Source organism: Botryllus schlosseri, chromosome 8, assembly GCF_051294905.1.
Source record: "Botryllus schlosseri isolate E-star chromosome 8, Bs_hap1, whole genome shotgun sequence".
NCBI lineage: Eukaryota > Metazoa > Chordata > Ascidiacea > Stolidobranchia > Styelidae > Botryllus > Botryllus schlosseri.
This window is the reverse complement of record NC_137243.1, coordinates 13656641-13681985: the sequence shown is the minus strand read 5'-3', so window position 1 is coordinate 13681985 and position 25345 is coordinate 13656641. Positions and strand designations below refer to the sequence as shown.

The following is a 25345-nucleotide window of genomic DNA, read 5'->3' as shown; positions in this document are numbered from 1 at the left end:
TTACTTCGGGTTGAAGTGGAAATGACGCAGTCAGTTTCTGCTTCGAGCAGAAATAGAACTACTTTGGGCGGAATCAAAATTAACGCCGTAAATATCTGCTTGATTTCAACTGGCAGTAGCCATTTTCAAGACACGGCAAGCTACTTGAGGTGGAATTCGAAGTAAACCTGAAAATTTCTACTATTTAGAAGTAGAGGTGTCGATGTCAAAGGCGTGTCGAAACTACTAAAAAGTGGTGTTATAAGTGATGTCATAAATTTCTGTGCCATTGCCGGTAGAATTAGGGATTTTGAAGGCAAGGCAAGTTAAACTGCTTCGTGAATGGCCAGTGGCCACCTTTGGCGAGAGTTGCAGTGTCTGTAATGAGCATTGATACGATAGTAGCGAAGCGACGTCTTTTCAGAGAACTTGAAGGAATTGGGAGAGTACAAAATACAAATTCGAACGGTTCTGGCCGAAACCGGGGTGTACACGTACAAGAACGGACGCGGCCTGCCCAAGCTGGATCTCAAATTCTCCATCACCGAAGCGCCGCCTTACAAGTATTCCTTCCCTTGTGCTGGACCATACGCGGTACGCATGCGTGACGGCGTCTTTGTTTTGTCAGATTCATGGTGGGTATGTTACAGTCTCCGCTGCGTATCGGTGAGCCTTTCGAGGTACCGTTAGAGCTGCAGGATTGCGACGGGCGTCCCACTACCAATTGTGGCGAGTACAAGGCGGTGTTGCAGTCCGAGTGAGTCTTTTTTTTGTGTGGGCCTACTTTACGCCAGGTTATTTTGATGATATTGAGTTTGGTAGCCTATATTTGGGTACTAACTGTGTGTAACAGTGCGAATGACGTGTAGAGTTAGAATATGTACCTTTTATGCGACCCCAAAGAATATAACGCTGGCTCTATATCATAATAAAACAATTTGGTATCTTTTCGATCATGCCTATTTCGTTAAACTTTCTGACAATGTTGTTTTATTGATACCAACTTCATAGATATTTCATTTCCACTAACGTACAATGCATCCGCAGTACAAAATTATATAGTAACTTATTCTCGTCGATAAATTCATTCGAGGGTTGTAACCAAGTCACAGGGTGCGGAGTCACAATTCAATCTCACTTTATAGTCTTGACTCGAGTCATTTTCTATTCATATCCAAGTCTGAATCCAAGTCAGTGACTAGAGGGTCTAGTCCGATTCCAAGTCATTGTGTTCAGTTTTGAGTTCAATCCAGTTCAACCCACTTCCTTAGACTCTGCTCAAGTGATATAAAATGGCTCGCATTCATAATATCGTAATTTTCCTCAGTCTTAACAGTTTCTGGCCCACTTTTCAAAGTATCAGGACTGTTAGACGAAATACCAATAATGTGGCGAATTTCCTATTCCTCGAAGTTACAATGGAATGTCTGTCTTGCCAGTCCTAGTTTCGAGTCATATGACTTGGTTCGAGTCATGCACAATGACTCGAGTACAAGTCGAGTGAATAGAACGATTGACTCGAGTCTAGTCATTTTACGCATACAAAACTATGTATCGTAATGGTAGATGGTCGTTGATCCTTTGATCTTACATCCCTCACAAGTTTATCAATCCTCAATTTCTTTGCAGCGATCTCGAGATCAAATATTCGCGCTTGAATTACAAGGGTAGCGAGGTCACCATCAAAGACGTCGTGGTTTTGGGGGAGGTGTCTTCGCAACACGGAAAGGTATTGGATACCGGTACCATCCCACTTTACACTTTGTGCATTCGGGACGACCTTTGAACTTGTGCAATTCTATCAGATATATATCTTTTATTCGGTCGCATTCGGCGCTCGGCTTTGGTAATCCCGGCAAATTCGCAATATTTTTCTGTGAACTGTCTCTGAATCACAGATGAAAAGATTCTCAAGTTTAGGAATTAGTATTCTTCCCGCTCTGGGTAGCAATTTTGAATTCAGGCTCGAAAAAATCTGGATGGCATATAAATCCCCATTTTTCAGTGGAAAATCCCAAATTTTCATGTAATTGAAAATCCTGATTCGTCCGCTTATGCTAAAAATCAATAAAATTTGAGCTCTGAAAGCGACCATCTTCTGGCGATTGTATTGAGTGTATGGTAATTCTGTGGTTAAATTTAGATAGAAATTGAATAAACTCAAGTTTGACGCCGGCTTTGAGCTGGTACCTTCGCCATACGATGAAAGACCGTTGTTTCGTTCAGAATTTTTCCATCACTGTGATATTACCGGGCCTTGCCAGAGAGTCGCAAACGATTAAGATCCGTCTGCTGCCTGGACCGCCCAAAGCCATCAAAATCGACTCCGTCTTTACAAACGGCGTGGAAACCGCGTATGAGCCCGGTATTTTTCATATTTTTTGTGTACGCTTTTTTTATCCGAAAACGATTCAGCTTTTTTGGCTTTCGCAGATTCCGAGTCGCCGGACCAGTTTCGATTCGAAGTGGAAAATCAGTCTCTCGTCGCGTTGGGCGTGGCTGTCGTGGACAGTGCGGGAAATGTGACCCTGGCGCCTAATATCACTGTCCAGGCAAAGGTATGGTTTGGCGATGAATGTGGCAATGAATGGAATTGTATAATGGATGGGTTGATATGATATCTCTGATACAGTAGTTTATGTAATTCTCAATAAAATGACTATCATTGTTAGCAATGCCTCTTCAAATCTCACTTTGGATTTAAGTCTGATTCTGTAGTGAAAGTGGGAATAGTAAAAATGAAACAGAAGTATAGTACATGTAGTATAAATAAAAACATACTTGGTTGCTGTCAAAAGTAGAGTTACTTTGTTGCTGACCGAGTATTAGTTAATATCTGCCCATCATTTCATCATGCAGCATGATAGGCCGTGTGATCATTACACTAAAAAGTGCTTGTCATCATTTGCATGGACATAATCAGACTTCTATTATAGTCAGAAGTGGTCATTGGTCTTGATAGCCATTCCTGCTGACCAAATTACAAATCGAGCTAGATAGGTTGTATATAGTGTGAGACGCTTACGTCAGTACGATTGATTACACTGGTCGACATTTTTCAACTTTTTTTTCTGTTTTTTTAGAACGATTAATTGAGTTTACCTAATTTGACGATGCTGATTCCGAATTTGCCGTCAGAATTCACTCATCACGTCACAATTTTTCGCAAAAATAAGAATAAAAATTTTACTCAAAAACGGCTGTATCAAGGGCGCTTATGCCCGTTTCGGTCCGTATATGATACGAAACTCATCCTACAAAGCTCTCAATTTACTTTACTGGATTTGAGGTGTTATTATCTTGAACTAAACCCTCCAAATAATCAGGATCCTTATTATTTTCAAGAAATTTAGATGCTACTTCAATGAAAGAGAGTCATGTATTTTTTTCCAAATCCGCCTTCCTAATAAGAAATGGGGGGTTGGTGAGTGTTTTGAGTTGAGGTCCTATAAATACACTCTCTACTCAGTCTACTGTATTAACTCGCGTACGGAAGCCTTTCGTGAATGTATTTAGAACATGCACTCTCTTTGATCAAAGCCTTTAAAAACTTTTTCATGAGATCCAGTTTAATATATAATGGTGGAAATACAACATTAGATAAGAGCAGGCTCCGAAATATTTTAAAGTTTGGTGTAAAACACTCCCTCATTGGCCGCTTACGTTTAATTCAATGATTTCTACTGTCCCATTCACGCATAAAACATGGATACGTTGTTGTTATGGACAGTTGAACCAGTAGCATATTTATGAGTTGAAATTCAACGGAAACTTTACACTTTTGAGTGGTTTGAGTAGGCCTACCAGTACCATATTCCTAATTTAAAATCAAAAGTTTGATATTCTCGTAAGACCCCTTAATACCAGTTGTACCAGCTACAGGGATAGAAGCATATTGATTGTATTGTGCCACCAAACAGCTTTTAGTCTTGGTGCATAAATAAAGAGGGGCAATTCACAGTTCCCAATGTCTCTGAGACCGTGAACATCGACACAATAGACTAAAGAGGGTTCGGAGGCAAAGAAGCGTGTGAATTCACTATCACGATGCATATACCAAGCAGCAGTGGTATCAGGGCCAAGTATATGTTTGGCTTTTAATCTGGAACCTACAATAAGAGCAGATTAATTTGGCAAATTCAAATTTATGACCAAGTTATTTAGTTCAGCTTGATTCAACTTTATATAGCTTAGGCCCAGGTGGGTGTCTGATTTCAAAGACTACTTCAAGTCGTTTTGACGCCTTCCTATCTTTTCATTGTATCGCAGCATTGTGATGTCTTGAAAGGATGAAATAATAATAAATTGCTACCTATATCGAAAACCAGGCCTAGAATATTTACTATTTTACATACTTATAAGAACTTACTTTTACTTCTACTTGAGTAGAAATTGACGCCGTTACTTCTACTTCTACTTGAGTACCTGTGGTAAGTACTTTGACCACCCCTGATGACGTCACAATGGTTATATCTATGACCCAGCAGCTAGGAATAAGTCACAGAACAGGCTGTTTTTAGCAATAAAATGCAAAATTTTAAATCACAGATTTTAAAACATCTTGACGTGATAGGATAAAAGTGACTTCATATTCGTAATCAGCGTACGAAAATTGACTTCGTAGTCATCATTTTGCCCAAAAAACAAAAATCATGTCGACCAGTGTTATCATGTCCAAGATGCTTTAGTTCTTTGGCATTTAAGTGAGGAGTTTACAGCTGGCAGCTCTTGCTAAAATTACCTTTAATCCACTAGATGACAGCATTGAAATGTGCCGTCACAAGCCACCAGAGATCTTGAATTCCATCCCGTGAATTTCTTCTTGAATTAACCCCTTCGCTAGCAATTTGATATCTTCGCATTCGATTGGTGTTTTGTCGCATCGAATTCAACGGGCACCCGAGTAGGAACGCATTCAATTGCTGTTAGTAGGTGCAATTGCGTTTCCTTCCCGACCAAATCCAATGCATTTCCTTCCTCGCCCAACGCGACTACAATGGTGTACCGTTTTTCTTAGTATCGTGTGTATTGTCTTCTGAAATTGCGCAATGTGCGTTCCCGAAATTGCTTGGCAATGGAAGAAGGCACCAGGAGGGTTACCATTGAATTCGGTACTGGGCGGCCTCTAATCCTAACCTAACCCTTAACCTAGCCATTGACATGCCAAAAATCACTAAGTGCCGTATATCACAATTCGTTTTTGAATTTATTAATGCACTATTTTTTGTGTAGCTTTCATAATAATAGTAGTTATTGAATTTCTACTGCGAAAATCACTAAGTGCCAAATTTGGCGTGTTGAATTCGTTGGTAACCCGTCAGGGGTGGAGTGTAAAATGTCGGAAGTATTAATGTCAGAAAATAAGAACATTCTTGCTGCACATAGGCACAAAATAAGGACATAAGTCAAAAATGAGGATAAACCTGAGAGATATGTATGATAACTAGGGCGGTTTTTTTTTTGACCTAAAAAATGAAAATTTTGACCTAAAAAATCAAAATTTTGACTTTATTTGACCTAAAAAAACTGAATTTTGACTAAATTTTGACCTAACGTATGCAAATTAGGTGTTTTCTCAAATAATGTCAAAATTGTACCAATTATCTACATTTCCGGTTGGAACTGGCTGTCCCAACGAAGTAGTTTGACCTGAAAAAACGTTTTTGGCATAGAAACAGGCAACTTTGTACATATAAAAAACAATATTTTAACGAAATCTGGCCCTATGAAGAATTCCAGTGGTTGCAATATGTATTATGGTGGAAATAATTGAAAAAATTTGTAGTACAACGAGAGATACTTTCCTACATTCTTGGGTAGAAAGTGCATGTCCTTACTTGCCAAGGACGTTCAACAGCAGCCGTCGTTGGCTGACAACACTCAAGTTGTGCGTATACTGCTGGTGACACACCATGTTGCTTCATTCTGACAATGTTGTCTAATACAATTTTTCATCATGCGCTTCTCAATATAAGAATGATGCCCCAGTTAGGTTATTGCGGTACATTGACCATAATACCTTGTCCACCTATTTGTTTTATTTGACCGTTGATGATTCAGTATGAGCAGACAATTAGCCGTTTACAACAGTAGGCCTATAAAGTAGCTGTAAAATATCTACCAGCTGTAAAATATCAAATGATACGTTCACCGACTGTGCAAAATCTACGATACAAACGAAATAGAGACGTCAAAAAAAAATTCGACTTTATGAACAATTTTGACAAATTTTAACCTAACGCTACAATTTTGACAAAATTTTAACAAATTTTGACATGTCAAAAAAAAAACACCCTAATGATAACGTAAGTCTATCAGACATTGCCCCAAATCTGAGAGATAAGGACAGCATGTCAACCGTGTTCATCTTTTTCGTGCACTTCCAAACGCCAGTGTGCCCCCATGTGATATCTCTTTCCTTAGTTTCCGCACAGTACCGGCGTCAGCAAGATGACGACCGATTGCGCTACTGGAGGCCGCGGTACTTTGTCTGGCCGCATCGCGTTGAAGAGGTTGAAAGTGGAGAAGACCATCACGGCGCGGGTGTCCGCGGTGGGCATGGCAGAGGTAAGACCCTTGAGTTGGACTCGAAAATTTTTAGCTTTACCGAATTGAATTAGAAGTAGAATTATAGCAACATTTTTTTTGAAATTAGATTATAATTATAATTACACAGTTATAGCTCACTCCCGTAAGCGTAAGCGTTTTCTTAGATAGGTCACATATCGTGCTCGTTCGTGGTGAAGCCGTCTAGCGAAGTGACCGCAATCGAAGTTTTTTACGTGGACCCCTTCACCGACAAGCAGGAGGCGACAAAAGTCAAATCAGGTTTGTCATAGATGTGTTTGGCAAAGCAAGGTCGCCAATTTCGAGGACATAATCGTGGATCTGTCGCGATATTTGAATTTAAAACATTCTGTTTGACTTTTTAACCGTACCTATGTCCGATTGTCCATGGATCACTATGTGTTGTGTGCTGTTTCAAAATAACTTTTTTCAGATTTTTGCGGCTATTAGCTAAAATTGTGCAATTGGCTAAAAAAAACGTTCCACACAAAATTTAACTCGATTCCAACCAGTAGAAGTGAGGCGGCAGAAGTTTGAAAATTTTGAATTTCATATAAAAATATTAAAAGCATTTTTTTTTCAAATTTTTGCTGGCTACCCCATAAAATTGTCAAGTTGTCTGAAGAAACCTTGCACGACAATTTTGGCTCAATTCCAACAGGTAAAAGCAAAGCATCGATGAGTAATCCCAGAAATATCAACGAAAAATTCAAAAAACTTGGCTTCTACGGGTTTGAATTGCGTCACATTAGTTTTGCATCGTTTTTGTGGGCAACAATTTCATGTGGTAGCCAGTAAAGTTTGAAAAAAAAAAGACTTTTTAAATAAATTATATATTAAAAGTGAATAGTACATTCATATTGAAATGAACCCGAATATCGTATATCAGCAATCGATGTTCTTGATAATTCTCAACTAGTTGCTGACGATTACCCCTGACGAGTGCCAGCCGAAAATATTCAGGTTCATTTCAATATGAATATGCTTTTCAATTGCATATTGAAATTCTGTACCTCCAAGAAGCTGTTCAATTAGAAGTAGACTTTATGCTGTAAATTTCTACTGAATTACACGCCCCACCTCAAATGGAAGTAGAAAATGAAAGCTATGAAAAGTACTTGAGTATGAGTGAGTAGTTTTGAAAAGTAGATTTGTTCGATGGGTCATTGTTGACCGAAATTGCAAATGTATCTTCGCAACTGACGTGACTTGGCACAACTAGTTGCGATTCAGAGACTAATTCTCAGTTACCATGATAAAGGGGTCCTTTCACCAGTTGTCATGATAATTTCACTCGTACGCTATGTACTTTCTACTTAGCAAAATCAACAAACTGGTTGATTTTGTTTAAGTAAAAGGGCAAGTACTCTAAAAACGTAATCGCTAGCGAGAGTTAACAGAGCGTGCAGGCAAAACTGAATGACTGATGACTAGGGCAAGTTTTTGTTGCAGTTAACTCCGTGGAAAGTTGCATTTGTTTTTGAAAAAAGTTGCAGAAGTTGCATTTTGACCACATTTTGTTCGCTTGATTAAAAAAAAAGGTCAATTTTCCGGCTCTGCTCCCGAAATACTTGTAAAAGCGTTACTTCGGTGCTGATTTACGGTGTTTCAGTCGAATTTGGCCGTGTATTTCACCAAAAACGAAAATACTTTCGTTGCAAAGTTGCAAAAAGTTGCACTATAAGATTCCTTCAAACAGCTTGAAATAGCATTCTGCATGTCTTACGAGTATTTAGGAAGCTGCCGGAAGCTGTAAAAAAAGTTGCAAAAACTGGCCCTACTGATGAAACTTCAAATTGAGTAATTTCCCAAAATATATCCTGTTACCTGTTACCTATGGTGACAATATGTCCTCATTCAGGAGGATTTGTCCTCCTCTTTCCAGAAAAGTCATTTCGTCTCCCAAATGTCCCCCTTTTGGTCAATTTGTCATCCTTTTTAGCTTGAAATACCATAAAAAGGAACACAAATAATGCGAAATCTCGAGTCGAAAAATTTAGTCTACCCAATGAAATTAGCTGTATAAATTTAAAAACCACCCGTATTTTGCAGCCTGTGACAAGTGCCCTTCTGTTACCTCGATACAAGGGGCTGCATGCGACCGTATTCACGATTGTTCCGATTTCGTTTTTCATTTTCGATTCAGGCTCGGATATCTATTGGCAAGCGGGCGAAGTCATGTCGAATTTAAGCTTCCGGCTGCTCGACGAAGGAAAGCGCGAAGTGGATTTGACGAGAACCATTTGTTCTTGCATGAAGGTAGCGACACGCGTTTCTCGCTGCCGATATTAACTCGAAAGTTTGACGAGATGCTCGATGACAGTCGAGCTAGTCTGCGGGGGGGGGGGGGGGGGGCTTGCTAGTTTTGGCCGGGAATTATAGGGCGGCGAAGTGAGAGTTCCACAGAATTTTGTCTTGACGTAGTCGGAGTCGCTGAAATTTTTTTTGTGAACCATGCAACTCGCGAGTTCATTTGACTCAGTCGAGTCGAGTCATTTTCAATTCACGGGTCAAGTCCGAGTCATAGTGTTAAGCGTAGGTCACACATAAAATATTCAGACGCGGCACCACTCGCGCACACGCTTCATTCTTTGCTCCGCGTCTGCGCCGGCCGTGTTTTATTCGAGAGTTGCGAATGAATTTTTCCGAAATGGGGCACATATGTTACAGCTGTGAAAAATATGGATCAGCTGTGCGGAGACCTTCGCCTTTTACGGAACTAGTTGGCAATACATATCGGCATCTAGCAATGTCAAGTGTGCGGCATTTGTAATGACAAGAACGAGCCATATGGGTAAAGAACTTCAGAATTACATGATTGAATAACTTCGTATTGTTGATTTGATAAGAACAAATTCTTCTGTAACTAATGACGTTCAACTATGTGAAAATATAGGCTCTAGCGACCACAAGAATTCAAATACTTAGATCAGAACACGAGTTATGTAGAGTGATAACCACAATGACGGATGAGTGGATTACGAATTCATAGTATACTCTGTTTTCTCATTACAAAAATGTCTATTCAAACAGATAAAAAACAGTTTCCTGGCCTATTTTTCAACTATCAGTCCTGATATAGAGGGACTTAATGAGTTTTATAGAATTTGTCGAGTCATGCGCATGACTCGGGCACAAGTCGAGTCAACAACACAAATTGATTCAAGTCGAGTCATTTTCCATTTTTAAGAGTTACGACTCGAGACATTAAAACCCTGGCGGGTAGACTGCTGGTTAGTTTCTCGGCCAGCAGAATTTCGAAGCGATTGTTCGTGGAAAAAGAATTTCAATCATAAAGTCACAAGCGCTCAATTTAAGGCATCGGTGCTCGATAGATGATCCGATATTTCAGGTGAACTGGACCAAGAACGTGTCCGCGAACGTGTTACGTAACGGCATACTGCCAGACATCAAAGCGCCGAAAAACACCCTCGACACGATGTACTGCGAGATTTTGTACTCTGGAATGAACACGGTCCAGTTTTCTTTCAACATCAAGTGAGGTTTTTGAGATTCGAGGAAAAAATTTGTAAAATGACCGACCGACAATTCTTTTCGCAGACCGTTTGCCGGCGAGCCAGCGTCGATACGGTGCGTCGTGCTCGGGGATAAGGACACCCAGTTGGGGGTGATGAGGTCAGGCCCGATTTCGGTAACTCTCCACGATACGCTCGGAAATCAGCTTGCGGTAAAGGAAGCGCAACTTGACCTCGTCAAAATAACGGCCGACGGCCTGGACGAGGCTTTGGTCAAAAAATCGATCGAAGTAAGTCAGACCTGCGAGTAAATTCGGCAAAAGATGTGATATATAGAGGGGGTCAGTGACACGCACTCCTTTTTCGGAGTACTCAATAAGGTTTTGCATACATACTCTAGTCCAGAGGTACTCAACCAAACTACCTGCTTTTTACACTCTGAATTTGTATCTTAAAAAGTAATTTTGGGATAGGCTTGAGGGTTACCAGTGAATTCGGCATTAGAAATGCAATAACAATTATTACTATGGAAGCGATAGGCCTACATGAATAGTGTATTAATAAATTCGGAAATTAAGTTTACACCTAATATGTTCGTAAATTGTGATATACATACAGCACTCTGCGAAATTCGGAATTAGGCAATTGGTACCTTTGTCGTCTATGATGATGAGTTATACTGCGTTGCAGGATGGCGGCGTGTTGTTGAAGAACGTGCAGTTTAATCAAGGACCGCTCGGTAGCAGAGAGATTTGTATATCGTACGGGATCGATTCTGAGATTCGGGAATCTGTGGTGTTGAGGATTGTGGCCGGCACCCCTGTGACATTGCGAGTCTTGGGCTGGCACGACCTGTCTAAGGTAACTTTAACAGCACCCAATGTGCGTTTATACCAAGGGTTTTCAATCTGTGGGCCCTCCTTGCCCAGTTGTTCAGTAGTTGGCCGTAGAGCGTGCACGGTATACAGCGATATCGGAAATAATATTTATTACTTCAGTATACAATTGAATAATATATTCACATTGGAATAAACCCGAATATTTTTGGATGACACTTGTCGTCCCCAGCAAGTAGTAGAAAATTCAAAAGAACTTTGCATAAACAAAGATATTTTGAATTCTCTACTAGATGCTGATGATTACCCCTGACGAGATAGCGTAGTGGTATGATCCACAGTGGCAACGCCGATAGGTTGCAGGTTGAGTTTCTCTGATGTTGACACCAGAACCACTTCTGAAGTGTTTAAGATTTATGTAGGCCCCTCCTCGTCATCTGATCCGCGTAAGCGGTGTCTTAAAAAGCCTAGAAGTGGGCCGTGCCGCACTTCGGCAGCTACTGAATCATAATAAATGAATACCACATGAATACCACAAACAACAACAACGCCTGGTTCATTCCAATATGGCTGTATTAATCTATCGTATACTGAAGTTCAGTGCCTTCAAGTGCCTCTTCAAATGTTATTACTGTGTGAACACAAACACAAGTGTCCGATTCATGTCCACGAATTAGCGAAATTCGCCAAATGAAACTTCTGTTTTTCGAGCGTATTTTAGTTTGATTAATTTAAGGTGTTGCTGAAACTTGTTGCTTTGCGCTGAATGTTAATTAGTCAACCTCGAGTTTCCTAGCCAAAATATCATTTATATAACTAATTGGTGTCAGCGTGTAGGTTTTTCTCACTTGTTATTGATTATTTATACAACCTTGCCCCCAGGCAGCCAGTTGTAATATTACCACTATTTGAAATAAGTCTCCAACAGCACACCTGCAACAATAGTCAATTGTTGGCAATGCACTATATCCGAAACGGGAAGTAGCCATGAAATGTCATTGGTGATTATGATTAATAAAGGTTTGCAAAGAACACCGAGATAAAAGTATTGTGGGCGCCAAACCTGCTAATTGCATACTATTGATGAATAAAAGATGTGCTTGGTAAATCGTAAATTACGGCAATGCGTAATTGCCTTGTTTCGAATGAATCAATACGTCAAAAAGTGCGTCTAGCGTGCTTTGTAACTAAATTAGGTGTGAACTAAATTATCCGTATCTGGCGAAAATGAATTCTGAATAATCTGAATTCTGATCACATAACTTAGACGATAACATATTACACACGTCTATATATAAAGATGAAATATCGCATGTTAACGCGCAGTGCTTGTTTGCGGTGCAGTTATAACTGGCAATGAAATCTCGGTTTCCAAATCAGCGATTTTTTCACTTATGTAGGCTCATCTGTTAACGCGGTGTTTCTCAAACTTTTTCGAATCGCATGCCAATTTAATTTGCTTTTTACTACACCTCGTACCACCTGCATCCTGAATGACTTATTTTACTGAAAGGTACATGTATTCAGTCGGTATTAGCGTTAGTACTATACCATAAAACCAATGAATAGCAAGAAAACACAATTTATTGTGATGGATGGACTGTTTCCTCAAGGTTGTGAATCTGGGAGTATAAAATTACTCACAGCGCATCAGAGATCGTCATATGAGTAAATTTGCTCTGCTCTCTCTATATATATTGATAAATTAGTATGTTAACCCTAGTAGCCTAGTTAGCCAAAATCACGAGCGGCTTGGCTTGTTTGTTACGAATCTGCTTTGACACAATATTACCTACGTGAAATCGATGCACAATTGAACGCTGGATAATTGTTACATTGTGTATTTGCAGTGGTTTTATACAGCTACTGCAAGAGACTGTAAATCATAGACCAAAAACAATTAAAACCACCAAACTCTTAGCGTACCACTTGAAAAGCTCTACTACTAGCACCACAGTTTGAGATCCATTGTGTTATTATACTGTGACACACAACCTATAGTTGGAACACCGCCACTTGCCTTGATTGTTGATATCACGAAATCGGGCTGCCGGCTGCTTTTTTTGTTCTAATTCACTGAGATATAATTATTGTGCTCCGTTGTGGTGTAAGTTAATTCCGTGACGAAGCATTCGTTATTATGATACAGTCGAGTGCTATTAAGCAGGCGTGGTGTGCATTACGTTCATGTTTTTTTTTATTCACTATTCATTTTATAAAAATGTCAAACCTTTGTAACGTTTAATTCGGTTCTGCTAATGTAATGGGTTACGCCCTTAATGTAACTTGTATCTCTTGTGTGACTGACGGAATAAAGCATATCTCATCCTCAGGAGTTCTTTAACTGCTTTTATAGCACACTGCCAAATTTGATTTTGGGTTTTTCGTGGGTCGCTTTTGCGGCCTAGCTCGTGAAATCTTTCTTGATCTGCGCTAATCGAGCACAACGCAATAAAATATTCTAAATTGATAACACAGCCATGCAGAATTCAACCAACTTAGTATACAAACTTGAGGATATCGGCCTCGTTAACATCTAACCCGGCTGCAGCTCATATCAGAACTCTCTTGGAGGTGCAGAGATTCGATAGGCGATTGAATAATATACTTGTATCGAAATCAACCAGCATACGGGTTAGTTTCGATGGGACAATAGAGGAAAAACAAAGTTGTAAAGAATGGTTTCATGTGACTGAAAACGTCGAACTAGGAAATCCATCATTTATTTCAATTTTAAGTGCTAATATACTATTATCGATAATAATGTGGCAATAATTAATTCAACTTGTAATGAAAACACTGATTTTCATTGGCACTTCACGGACCATTTAAAACTAGTCCACGGACCAAGCGCTTGATCTCAATTTTATTTTCCAGCCTTATACGGTTCTGAGCGGCACCAAAATGCAGGATCACATCGAAGTCCAGCTTCTGGACGGCTGGGGCTTCCCCACTCAACGGAAAGGGGTGAAAATCCTCCTCGGCAAAGAGTCGGCCATCAAGTTGACCCCGAATCCCGGCATGCTGTTGACAGATGAGAACGGCCGTGCTAGATTTAGCCGATTCTCGATATCCGCTAAAAGGTACTATTGGACTTTGTCCCTTTTACCGGGGATTGATTCTATTCTTTCTTTGCAGGGGCGAGTATCATCTGCAGCCGCGAGCCGTGATCAATCGCACTGCGATCGAGGGGCCCAAACTTAAGATAGCAGTATTACCCAACACGGAGACCCCTTGCGCGATTAAAGTGAAGTACGACGACACAGCCTCGGTGCAGGCCGGCACCACTTGGCCTGGTGCGTGAGATTATTTTTGTGTCTCGAGCGGAATCGGCGATTTTCAAAGCTGCTTCAGTTGGAAATAGAAAATGATGGTCCGAGAAGGGCTTGATAAAGCAGTTGTAAAATGTAGATTTGGGCAAATGCTCTAACCCAGTGGTTCTTAAACTTTCTGCGACATGTCCCCATTGATGATAGTGAACAATTTTGCGCCCCCTTGTCGTCATATCAAAGAGCAACCAGAATGTTTATAGTCCCACTGCATTGTTTGTTGGTATGGAAGGGGTTATGGAAATCACAACGCAATTATGTCATTTACAATCGTTGCCGTTGTTGAAACTTGGTAGCATCAGCGCCAATCAAACTCCTTACAAGTTTAAGAAACATCGTATCTCGTATCGAAACTATAATTCTTGTTAAATAATTAGGCCTATCCCTCAGTGGCAAGAAGCGTATCAGCCCTACTAGTAACCTATAGCAGTTTTATAATGTTTTGCGAATTGCTGGTTCCACTCTGAATTGGGTAGATTTACTACAAAAGTACGAGATACTTCGGTTAAATCTGCTGTTCAGATCTTTTGTATTCTACTGATTGTAGTAGCTTACGGATGCCTTGCAAATCGCCGTTTCTACATGTAATTGGGGTAGAAAACTATGCCCTTGCCTCTGCTTGAGTAGTAATACCGACTTTTGGCCGCCTCCGGGTCATTTACCGGCAAACTCCCGTCTCAGAATTTCATGTGACCGTCACGTCGGAAGAAGGCTGCCAGGTCACGTCTCCCGTGAATCTCTGCGTGGCGATATGGAACGGAAAGCTCGCGAAAGAAAAGACGGTTCCGTCGAAAGTGAGTTTTCGCGCCGCGCGCGGATGTAGTGCGACCCGGCAGATTCGGGAACCCGGATTGTTCTAGCCAGTGTTGAAATTGGCTCGAGTCAACTTTTTCGTGTGACTTGGCTCGACTCGAGTCGCTTTGCAAAAATGGCTTGACTTGATTCGACGTTTCAGAAATGCGGATTGACTCGTGACTCGAAGCATAATTGACGAGTCAATTTCAAGTCATCAAGCGATCAGTGTCTTGTAGGAGTCCGGATGGTTAACGACACTCGGGTGAACTGTGAACGCGACCAATCTCTGAACGGTTGTGCGTTTTATCGAGCCTCCACTGTTATGTCACTAATAAAATGCAGAGGTTGCCAAAGTAGTCGAGAAAGCTACTCTAGTGGAAGTAGAAGTAGCGACGAAAATATATACTCAAGTATGAGTAGAAGTACTTATTGCATAAGCCACCTAAAACTACTTGAAGTAGAAGTAGAATTGACTGACTTTAAATCTACTCAAGTAAGTAGTGAAAAAGATCGTAATTCGTTGACATGAATTGTCAAATGGTGCAAAGGGAGCTATGCGCAAGGTGCTGATATTGATTCATATTGATGCGTACCAGGAGGTATTCAATTTTCGACGGCATAAGCATTCGGCCGCATCATGGAATGAAAATGATAGCATTGATATAGAAATGTGATATAATCGCAATAAACTTTCCGAGGATTCATATCCTGTCCTGTATTTTGGTTGATAATTACAGACTGGGGGTAAACCGTTAATACTTGCGTAGTTTAGCAGTACCACGTATGCGTGAGCGATGCCACGCCTTTTTGCGTGTATTCTGCATATTCAACTCTATATTCTTTCTTCGATTCACAATAAATGGGGAGCCATATTTAAAACAGGTAGCAATAATGTGCAATGTCTTTTGAATTATTGACTCGACTTGAATCGAGTCATCTCCAAAAATCGAGCGACTTGACTTGACTCGAGTCGAATGTGCAATGACTCGAGATGACTTGCGACATGAAGGTAGTGACGGGATCCTGACACTCATTCTAGTTGTCGAACTGGACTAATTATAGTGGTGTGGCGGTAGGCTGATTCTAATCTAATTTGTGTAGTGTTTCTACACTATAATTTTAATCTCTGATCGATGTCTGTTTTCCCTGAAAATGTTATAGTGCTGTGTAAGCGCAAATCGAGCCAAGCTTGCTGTACAGGATTTCGCCATTCGCATAATTATCATGATTTGATACAAATTGACCTTTTTATTGTATTTCTTCCTAATTTGGTTTTAATCTGATTTCCAGGCTTTCGCAAATTCATCAATTCTAACAAATTTGGAAAAAAAATAGTATAGCTACAATTCTAATCTAATTTATGGTTTGTCTGAAAATACCAGGGCTGTAATGACTCGAGTCACGATTTTCTGATGACACGACTTGACTCGAGTCGTTTTCTCAAAGTACGGAAATGACTCGACTCGAGTCAATCTGCGTATTGACTCGACTTGGTCTCGAGTCATTGTGCATGACTCGAACCAAGTCATATGACTCGAAACTCAGACGACCAAGTCCGACATTTCATTGTAATTTCGAAGAATAGTAGAGTAACCACCCTTTTATCATTGCGTCTATTGGTTCTGGTTTACTTGAAAATGAGACCTGAAACTGCTGAAAGTGAGGAAAATTAGTATATTATAAATGCGAACCATTTTAACTGGAAACTGAACAGTCAACACAATGACTTAAACTCGGACTCGAGTCATAATACCATGACTCGGACTCGACCCTCTGCTAAATTGAAAATGACTCGACCTGACTCGAGTCAAAACCATAAAAGTGAGATTGACTTGTGACTTGGTTACAACCCTGGAAAATACTCCTGTATAGTGCCAAACGAGCCAAGCGTGGCGTATAGTCATTTGCTATTCTCATACTTAGGCTATGATAATGAACCATGATTTAATATGATCTGAACTTGACGTTAGTTTATTAACGAACTCCGAGCTCTGAACTTGAGCTGTTGTATTTCGAAATTTTAACTAATTTCCAAGTTTTTTGCGAATTCACGAATTCTAATTCAAATCTTGAGACGCTGTGCGACCCGTTACGCGCGGCTTGTATTTCCCAGGCCAAACTGCACCGCACCGAAAAGCCCTGCGTCGGCGCGCACACTTTCACGGACATAGCCGCGCCGACCGCGGCCGGCCCGTACTGCGTCTGCTTCTGCCTGTGCGAGTCGCGGCATTCCAGGAACTTCACCATGTTCAGCGAGATTTTGCAGATGGAGGTGGAGCCCGGTATGTGAAAGGCGTTGACTTTGTTTCTTATTCAATTCGTAACAATTGTCGATATGCAATGTTCTTTCCAATTCGCTGCTAGTTGCTTATGATTACACCTGGCCAGTGTCAGCCGTAAATATACGGATTTATTTCAATAGGAATATACTATTCAACTGTATACTGTAAGATCCGTTATGCCCGCTTCACTTCGAATGTGATGCACCTCTTTGCGCGGGCTCGGTGTCGTAGGCTATTATAAATATCAATAAACCGTGTGCCAACACAGCGCGTTAGCTACCAAGGGCTATTCCGAACGTAAACGCCGATTGACTTAGCGATTATCTTTATCTGTAACCAGAACCAGACTGATACGCTTGCCTGGAAAAATGCGGCGGTCGGAAGCGCGCTTCGATTTGTCTCGCGGTTGACAATGGGAAACTCGGGGAATAGCACCGCTCGGGATCACGTTACAAAGCATCTGGGGGTCTTGTCATTTCGAGTTCAAATATGTGCCTCGGCTGGGTATCATTTTAGATTTTACAAACCGACATGTAACAATGCTAGTTGCAATGATTCAGTCCGATGTAATACAGCGGTTTCCAACCGTTTTTTATGGTCGCCGCCATTATTTCCGATTTGAAATGTTCCGCTCCCCATTCTAAACTCGGTAAGCCGATTTGATACGCTTACTCAACGGCCTATTCGCTAAGAAATATTGGAACTAGATTGGGATTTCGGTGTTCGTACTTCTGACATATGCCAACTGTGTGTAGAGAATTTGACCCGTCTCCAGTTAGGATTAGGCCTTACCCTTGAAAATGCGACTCTGGCCGACATCCTAATGGGTTCCGTTTTGCGTCCAGATTAACCAGCCGCACTTAAAATGGAGGCCGACTTTGTGTTTTACTTGCGCAAAGAGTCGTTCCGTAATGTTATTGTTGACCTGCATTAACATGACCTGGTTTTAAGGCCTTGTGCCTTTGCTAAACCATCGAAAAATGCTTGATTAGAGGCCGACCGATTATGTTGGTTCGCCGATTGTATCGTCTCGATGCCGCACTTTGAAATAAATATCGGTATCGGCCTGTTAAGGTGAATAATTTCGACAATTCTCGTGCCGTCACAGCATGGTATAGTATGGAGTGAGTGAACTAATGTTCTGATATAATTTGATATATTTCTTCAACTTACATGTGTCTAGTTGAATATATGCTGAAGGTAGCGGGTTATCAGTGAAGGTGATATTTATCGGTATGGTGCTAAAACCAGCTATCGGCAATATCGCTGAAGTAAATGTGATCCGTTTGCAAAATTTGAGAGTTTGGGAGAGTACACGAAATGTCGAGAGCAAAGTTCATCTTGACAAGAAATTGTGCTGAAAAGACGCGTGTTTTACGGAGTGAAATACCGAAATATTTACGCCAGTATCGCCCTAAGGCGCATCGTGTCGATAAAGCCTGTAGTGGTAAGCGATCACAATTATTACACTTGCGGGTTTTGAGTGCTATGAACTCGATGAGCTGGTGCTAATTCTGGCGCATCTCTGATAGGGAGTTGGTATGGTGCGATAAAAATGATCGTGACTCATACCATAGGAATGGTTCGTACTGGTACGGCGTTACAAAGTCTCAAATCATAACCGCTGGAGTGCGGTACGTAGTGCAAGCGGGCAAAATATACTCTGAATAACTCGAAAAGCAGGAGTACTTCATTACTTGAAACCTCTGGCCAACCTCACGATAAATGAATCATATGCCTGTCCAACAATATGATGCATAAGCCCGCCTTTATATCATGAAAAACGACCATAGATATAAATAAATATAAAGAAAATTCGAATCTTACTGGCTACCCCATGAAATTGTTGGGTTGTCCGAAAAAAACGACGCACAAAAATTTGGCTCGATTCCAACCAGTACAAGCAGAGTTATTGGAAAATTCTGGATTTGGAAAAAAATAGTATTTACGATGGCAAATTCTTTACTTGTTCATTATAGGTCTACCCATCGTAAATACTATGATTTGAAATGTCAAATTTTGAACACAGATAACTGGTTCGAATTGAAATTTATAGAAGGCTGGTATCGATCAAGCGACAGTGTGTCTTGGTGTGTTCTGCCTACTCACTTATTACACGTCAGATAAAGACGAATAAGAATGAATGAAAGTGTCTTCACGTAGTTACTGCGAAACCACGCGGTTTCGACTAAATTATCTGAAATTGTCGCATTGAAAGGTTGCACGCACTCTGGCCGAATCTTCCCCCGACAATGGAAATCTCGTGATGAGATCCGAGTTGAGATATTACTCGATCTATTATCATCTCTTTATCTATCATGCGTATGTCAGGTGAAATTGAGCGGGACAGAGTGTATCGTGGCGATTCGTACTTTTTACGATTTCCAATCGCTTATCTCCCGCGATATCGACTTGATCACGCCAAAATTACGGCAGGTGTTTGCAAAATAAGCACGAGCGCGGGATTGAGTGATTAATTGAAAGTTCAGTTTTTTCGAGACGCACACAATTTGCGTTGATTGTAAGGCTCAACGCTCGGCGTCGTACTAATTTAGTTGTCATTTTTGCTTCCGCGGTTATGCAATAACTGGCTTGCTTTTATTGTGCGTGCATTTTGCGCTAGCTCTTCCAGGGATATCTAGAACTAGTTCTATATATATGTATCCCTGTAGCTCTGCGTGTCATGCATTTTGGGCGGCGACATTTTTGCCTTGCTACTACAGCTTGGTCGTATTAGTAATTAGTCCGTCGGGTGGACACGCCGGTTTTGCGATTGATCGGCCTTTACACCTTCCATTTTATCAACAAGGTAGCGCCTGTTTCTCGCTTCAAAGCTCCTACTTTAGGCCATTAAGCGTCTCATGATGAACACGACTCCTTTTGCCCGTTTTGATGTCAACTGGACAAAACCGGTGCACTAGTTCACACAACTTTACGTCATTACATGCCAGTTCAGTGTGTGCGCAGAGTTTTGATTGCGTAATAATAATAGTGCGCTGATATTATTTCATCCTAGCTTGTGCGAGGCAAAATTATTGCGAAGTTACGATTGCAATTTGCGCGCTTACCATCCCACTCGTTGAAAAGCGCTGCTTTAATATTTAAACATTTGTATTTAGTGCTTTAGCTTTTACAAAAGCTTTGCTTTTAGTAGCTTTTTCTGAAGGAGGTGACAGCGTTTTGTTTTAAAAATCAAAATGAAACATTTCAATGTTCTTGTGCTTGAAAAAAATACGGATGAATAATTCATTCGTGAAGCCAATACCCTTGTGAATCGGCTTGCGGTGTATTCATAAAATCTGGCCGCTCTGCCACTCGCCTGCCTATCACCCTCACTTTCAAGCACCCTGCGCCTGCGTTGCTTCGAGGGATTCCGTCGTGAATCAATCGGGTCGCTGACATCGACTGTGTAAATAAATTTTGGTCCCGTCGCGCAATTTCTTGCCTGTAAACTTTGAGGACTGTTCTCGTTGGTAAATATATAGTGGAGTCTGGAGTGAATCGGTTTTTAGCGTCAGGCAATGGGCGAAATCGGAAAATATCCTTGAATATTAAATCAGCTTGATGCATAATACATGTCTTTATTTTTAACTATCGATATCTGAAGTATATAATCGGTGATGCGTTTATTAGGGGTGTTCAAAAATTACTTTTTCTTCCGAATTCTACTGGCTACTTGATAAAATTGTTCATTAAAAATTTATCATAGTTGTGCCCACCGTAAATACTATTTTATTCAAATCCAAATTTTTCGACGGCAATAACTCCACTTCCACTGGTTGGAATTGGGTCAAATTTGGTGAACATCGTTTCTATAGACAACCCAACACTTTCATGGGGTGAACAGAAAATTTTCTAATTTTTCATCAACTTAATCAACTTTTATAAAATAAATAGAAACTTTGTTCTTATGTAGCAATGCGGCTACTAGTTGGAATCACACCGAATTTGGTGTGTAGGCATCAATTAGGTAACCTGACAATTTTATCAAGTAGCTAGTGCAATTTGGGAACAAAAGTCATTTTTGAACACCCCTAGGTGTTTACGTCTCGTGAGTAGGGTCGGGCGCTATGATTCGTTGTAAAGAGCCAATTTTTAAATAACCGATTTTTTTTTCCAAATTTTCCTGTCCACGCCATGAAATTGTTGAGTTGTCTGGAAAAACGATACATGACAAACCTGGTTCAATTCTAACCCTCAGAACCGAATATATTGGCGTACGAAGTTTATATTTTTGGAATCTTTTTTTTAATTATCAATTTTAAAACCACCCATCGTGAATACTGTTATATCAAACCCACAACTGTCTACAACATTAAATTCGCTGCTGCGGGTTAGAATTAAGCCACGTTTGGCCGTAGCGCCACAATTTCGATTCTATTATCGCACTATAGATCTCCGTCAATATCTGTATCATTGCAGGACCGCCGCACGCGCTACAACACGAGACAGACCCGGGCACGCTGACCGCGTCCAACACGCGTTTCGCCAAGACCGTGATCGAGCGGCTCGACCTCGTGCTGCGCGACAGGCACGGTAACGTGACGGGGCGCGACTGCGCGGCGCAGGTCGTGGTCACGATCGAATCGCCGGACGAGTGCCTCAAGTCTAGCGAGATACCGATTTTTGAGAAGAACAAGGGCGCGCTGCACTTTGAGATGCGGCGGGGAAAAGTCACGCTGAAGGTACGCGGTTCGGACTGTTGAGTATGTCGGCGTGGATTTGGTTGAAATTTAGGCTATGTAAATTGGTAGACGGTCAACTAACCACTGTTCTTTAAACAATTCTATTGATGTTACGGAGAAGAAAGTTTCCATTTATTATAAAAAAATAAAAAAATAAAATTAGAAAATTTTCTGTTCAACCCATGAAAGTGTTAGGTTGTCTATAAAAACGATGTTCACCAAATTTGGTTCAATTCCAACCAGTGGAAACAGAGTTATTGCCGTCGAAAAAATTGGATTATGAATAAAATAGTATTTACGGTGGCCAATTCTTTAATTATTTATTATAGTGATATCAATCATAAACACCGCAAGATGGCTATAAAATTATAAGATTGGAATGGATAGGAATGATTTAAACGCAACGGAAGATGACGTAAAAAGAACAAGCGATAAAAATAAGTGGTAAGGGTCGGTATAGCGAAATAGGTATGTCAGATGGTGGTCTGGTAATCTGGGTCGCAGACAAGCATTCATGCAGTTGAGTCTGCTAAGTACGATGTATTTCGCAGGACATCGGCTTGAAAGAAAATTCTCCGGGTCGCGACGGAGCGCAATACACTTTACTGTGCGAAGTTATGTCGGAACACCACACCATCGAACCTTACCTATTGAAATTTTTATTTTACAACGGTGAGCGCGCGTGCGTTTGTATTATTATGCAACGGACATATCAACGGCTTTATTTCAGACGCTGTGAAACAGAATCAAATGAGCATTTTAATCAAAAAGCGCGACATGCTGAAAGGCGCTATCGATTCGTACGAGAGCTTGTTCACGCTGCACAAGACGCTGCTGGCGGAACTGAAGAAAACGCTGAAGGAGGCGGAGAACAAACAGAAGCAGGTTTAATATTATAATCGTACTGAAACGAACCCGAATAGGCTTAGGCTCGGTGTATCATTTTTAGATTATACACGAACTCCTATACTGTAACTCAAACTAGGCTGGCAGGTTTGATGAAAGTTCGCATAAATGGGCCACAAATCAATGAATACCCGACTATGCGATATATGTCATCTCGATGATTTATCGCATGAATCGAATTATACGTTACCTGTCTGCCAATATTGCCTGTTCTGGTCGATGCACGTTGGCCCGGGTTTGATTTCTCGATATATCCTCGAAATTCTTCGTAATCTACTCGAATACCGGCTTATAGCGCGTGCGGTCTGTTATCTCTGCTGATGGATTGTGAATTTTTATGAACATACCTTTATCGCAACAAACAATTTATTCAATTATTCATATTGCCATGTTTATTACGCTTAAAGCCGTTCGAGTGAGTCTCGTTAGCGTCGGTTAATGCGGATACCCAAATTCGAAATACAGAAATTATACGGTTGTGACGTGATAGTGGCATGTAAACAGGCTGGCGAACGACATGCAACAGCGCACAGGTAACGGTCAAAGAATGTGCGTTCTTCGGTAACGGTGTAACAGAAATGAAGCCTGCTAGGAAAATACCGGAACAACAACACTGTACTAATGAAAGAAATGTTCGCAGAGTATGGCGTATGGCAAGGCTCGGCAACCTACGGCCCGCGGGCCGGATGAATACATGAGATGTTGAGGCGCATTTGGAACAAATCTGGGAATGTCAACAGTACAGAGTAAATTATGCTCACTTTCTTATACAGGAGGAGAGAAAACCTAGTACCAACACTATATTTGTAACTGTGATACGAAATTCAATTACTGAATATCCACCCGCTTTTCCGGCATTCCTGCTATACAAAATAAATTCTGACTATTCAGTACTCCATTTAATGTGGACGCCAATACCATTGTCTGAAAATTTCAAATGGGCCTTCTTGAAATGCGATGCAGTTGGATCAAATGACAAATTTCATACAAAGAGCATATCGCTGCATGTCTTTGACAAAGAGTGCGTTCTTGAAATTGATCTTTATCCCAGCTTATCAGACGATGCAAAAGACATCGCATCGATTTTCGGTAGCACGTACGCATGTGAACAATAGTTTTGAACAATGAAATTCACGAATAGAAAGCCAAGATCACGTATCTCGGACGCCCCTTTAGAATAGGGTCTGATTCTTGCTTCATCTGACTGTTACCAGAAGTTGAAAGCCTTTCACAAAGCAAGCTGCGTCAATTGTCATATTTATTCTGCGTTGTTGAAGTGTAAATACATGTGTTTTATGATTGGTATGATTGAGATTGCAGCAATGTAGGATAATATACCGAAGTGAGCGGAAAATATGATATTAAGAAAAATTCCGGCCCGCCCAAAAGTTGTGCACTCGAAATTTGGCCCGTGACTAGCAAAAGGTTGCCGACCCCTGGCGTATGGTGAATCTACACCCTGGCACGCGAAACCAGAACCCACACTCTTATCGAAAAGATTGTGTATTTCCACCCGTGTACCGCCCCTGTTATGCGGGTGTGAATATACACTGTATATTATACACCCGTGACACACGAAGCCAAAACCTACTCTCTTTACCGAATAGAGTGTGTATTTCCACCCACGTATCAACCCCAATATAAGGGTGTGGATCTACACCCGTGGCACACGATACCGGAACCACACTCTTATGGAAAAGAGTGTGTATTGTGTACCTCCACCCGTGTTCAAGTACAGTTATACGGGTGTGAATATACAACCATTGCACTCGAAACCAGAACCCTACCTCAGACTGGTGACAACATTTTAATCCAAATTATGCATGCAGATCTAATTGAGCAGTTTTTTTAGGCAAAACTGCTTATATATTACGTTTCGCTTATAAAGTAGTTTTGTGACGCGCTTGTGTCGCTTTCACGAGTGATATCGTCATAAGAAAGTGATCGTTCCTGGTCTTGATATGTTTGTTTTACGAATATTACGTAATCGTGAACTTTCCAAAAGTTGATACTCGTCGCCGTGACTATGATTCGTGTAAAGTTTTTTTTTGTCACTGAAACTAAAAGCGATTTAACATCGTCACCGCCTCGTCTACACCGGTGCAAAAACGACGTTGAACTATCACGGTGCTTTATCACGGCTTCCCATCACGGTCGTCGGACAACCTCTTGTTAGGCGTCGTGGCGCTTTTGACGGCCGCGACCGTTTGTGAATTTACGCGGCTGTAGCTCGCGCACCCGTCGTGCCGCCACGCGATTCCCTCGTTGACGAGTCCGCGTCGCATTTACGAGCGAAATGATCGAGGTCATCGTGAAGTAGCTCCGGTATTATGGGAAATTAATCTATATTTACATAAATTCGACTAATTAGAGCGAGATGCGAGTAATCTGATGCCACTTGAATTTGTGAAATGTTTGTATGCTCTAATTCATTTTAATTCTCATGTAATTTCTGATTTTCCTGAAAATGCTGCAGGAGAACTGTATGTA

At 40.9% G+C, this 25345-nt stretch overlaps 1 protein-coding gene across 1 annotated transcript in view; it reads left to right on the top strand.

The window, feature by feature from the left end:
* Nucleotides 1-25345, top strand: part of LOC145444207 (structural maintenance of chromosomes flexible hinge domain-containing protein 1-like) — a 53872-nt gene that overhangs the window by 15479 nt on the left and 13048 nt on the right. Inside the window, exons 19-36 of the mRNA XM_080322142.1 lie at nt 404-542; nt 608-736; nt 1609-1708; nt 2206-2344; nt 2413-2537; nt 6403-6546; nt 6693-6807; nt 8693-8805; nt 9899-10044; nt 10108-10312; nt 10713-10883; nt 13736-13941; nt 13997-14154; nt 14869-14981; nt 17096-17264; nt 21687-21949; nt 22501-22621; nt 22680-22834. Of these exons, the coding sequence (XP_080178268.1) occupies nt 404-542; nt 608-736; nt 1609-1708; nt 2206-2344; nt 2413-2537; nt 6403-6546; nt 6693-6807; nt 8693-8805; nt 9899-10044; nt 10108-10312; nt 10713-10883; nt 13736-13941; nt 13997-14154; nt 14869-14981; nt 17096-17264; nt 21687-21949; nt 22501-22621; nt 22680-22834 (2711 nt within the window). The remainder of the gene's footprint in view (nt 1-403; nt 543-607; nt 737-1608; nt 1709-2205; nt 2345-2412; nt 2538-6402; nt 6547-6692; nt 6808-8692; nt 8806-9898; nt 10045-10107; nt 10313-10712; nt 10884-13735; nt 13942-13996; nt 14155-14868; nt 14982-17095; nt 17265-21686; nt 21950-22500; nt 22622-22679; nt 22835-25345) is intronic.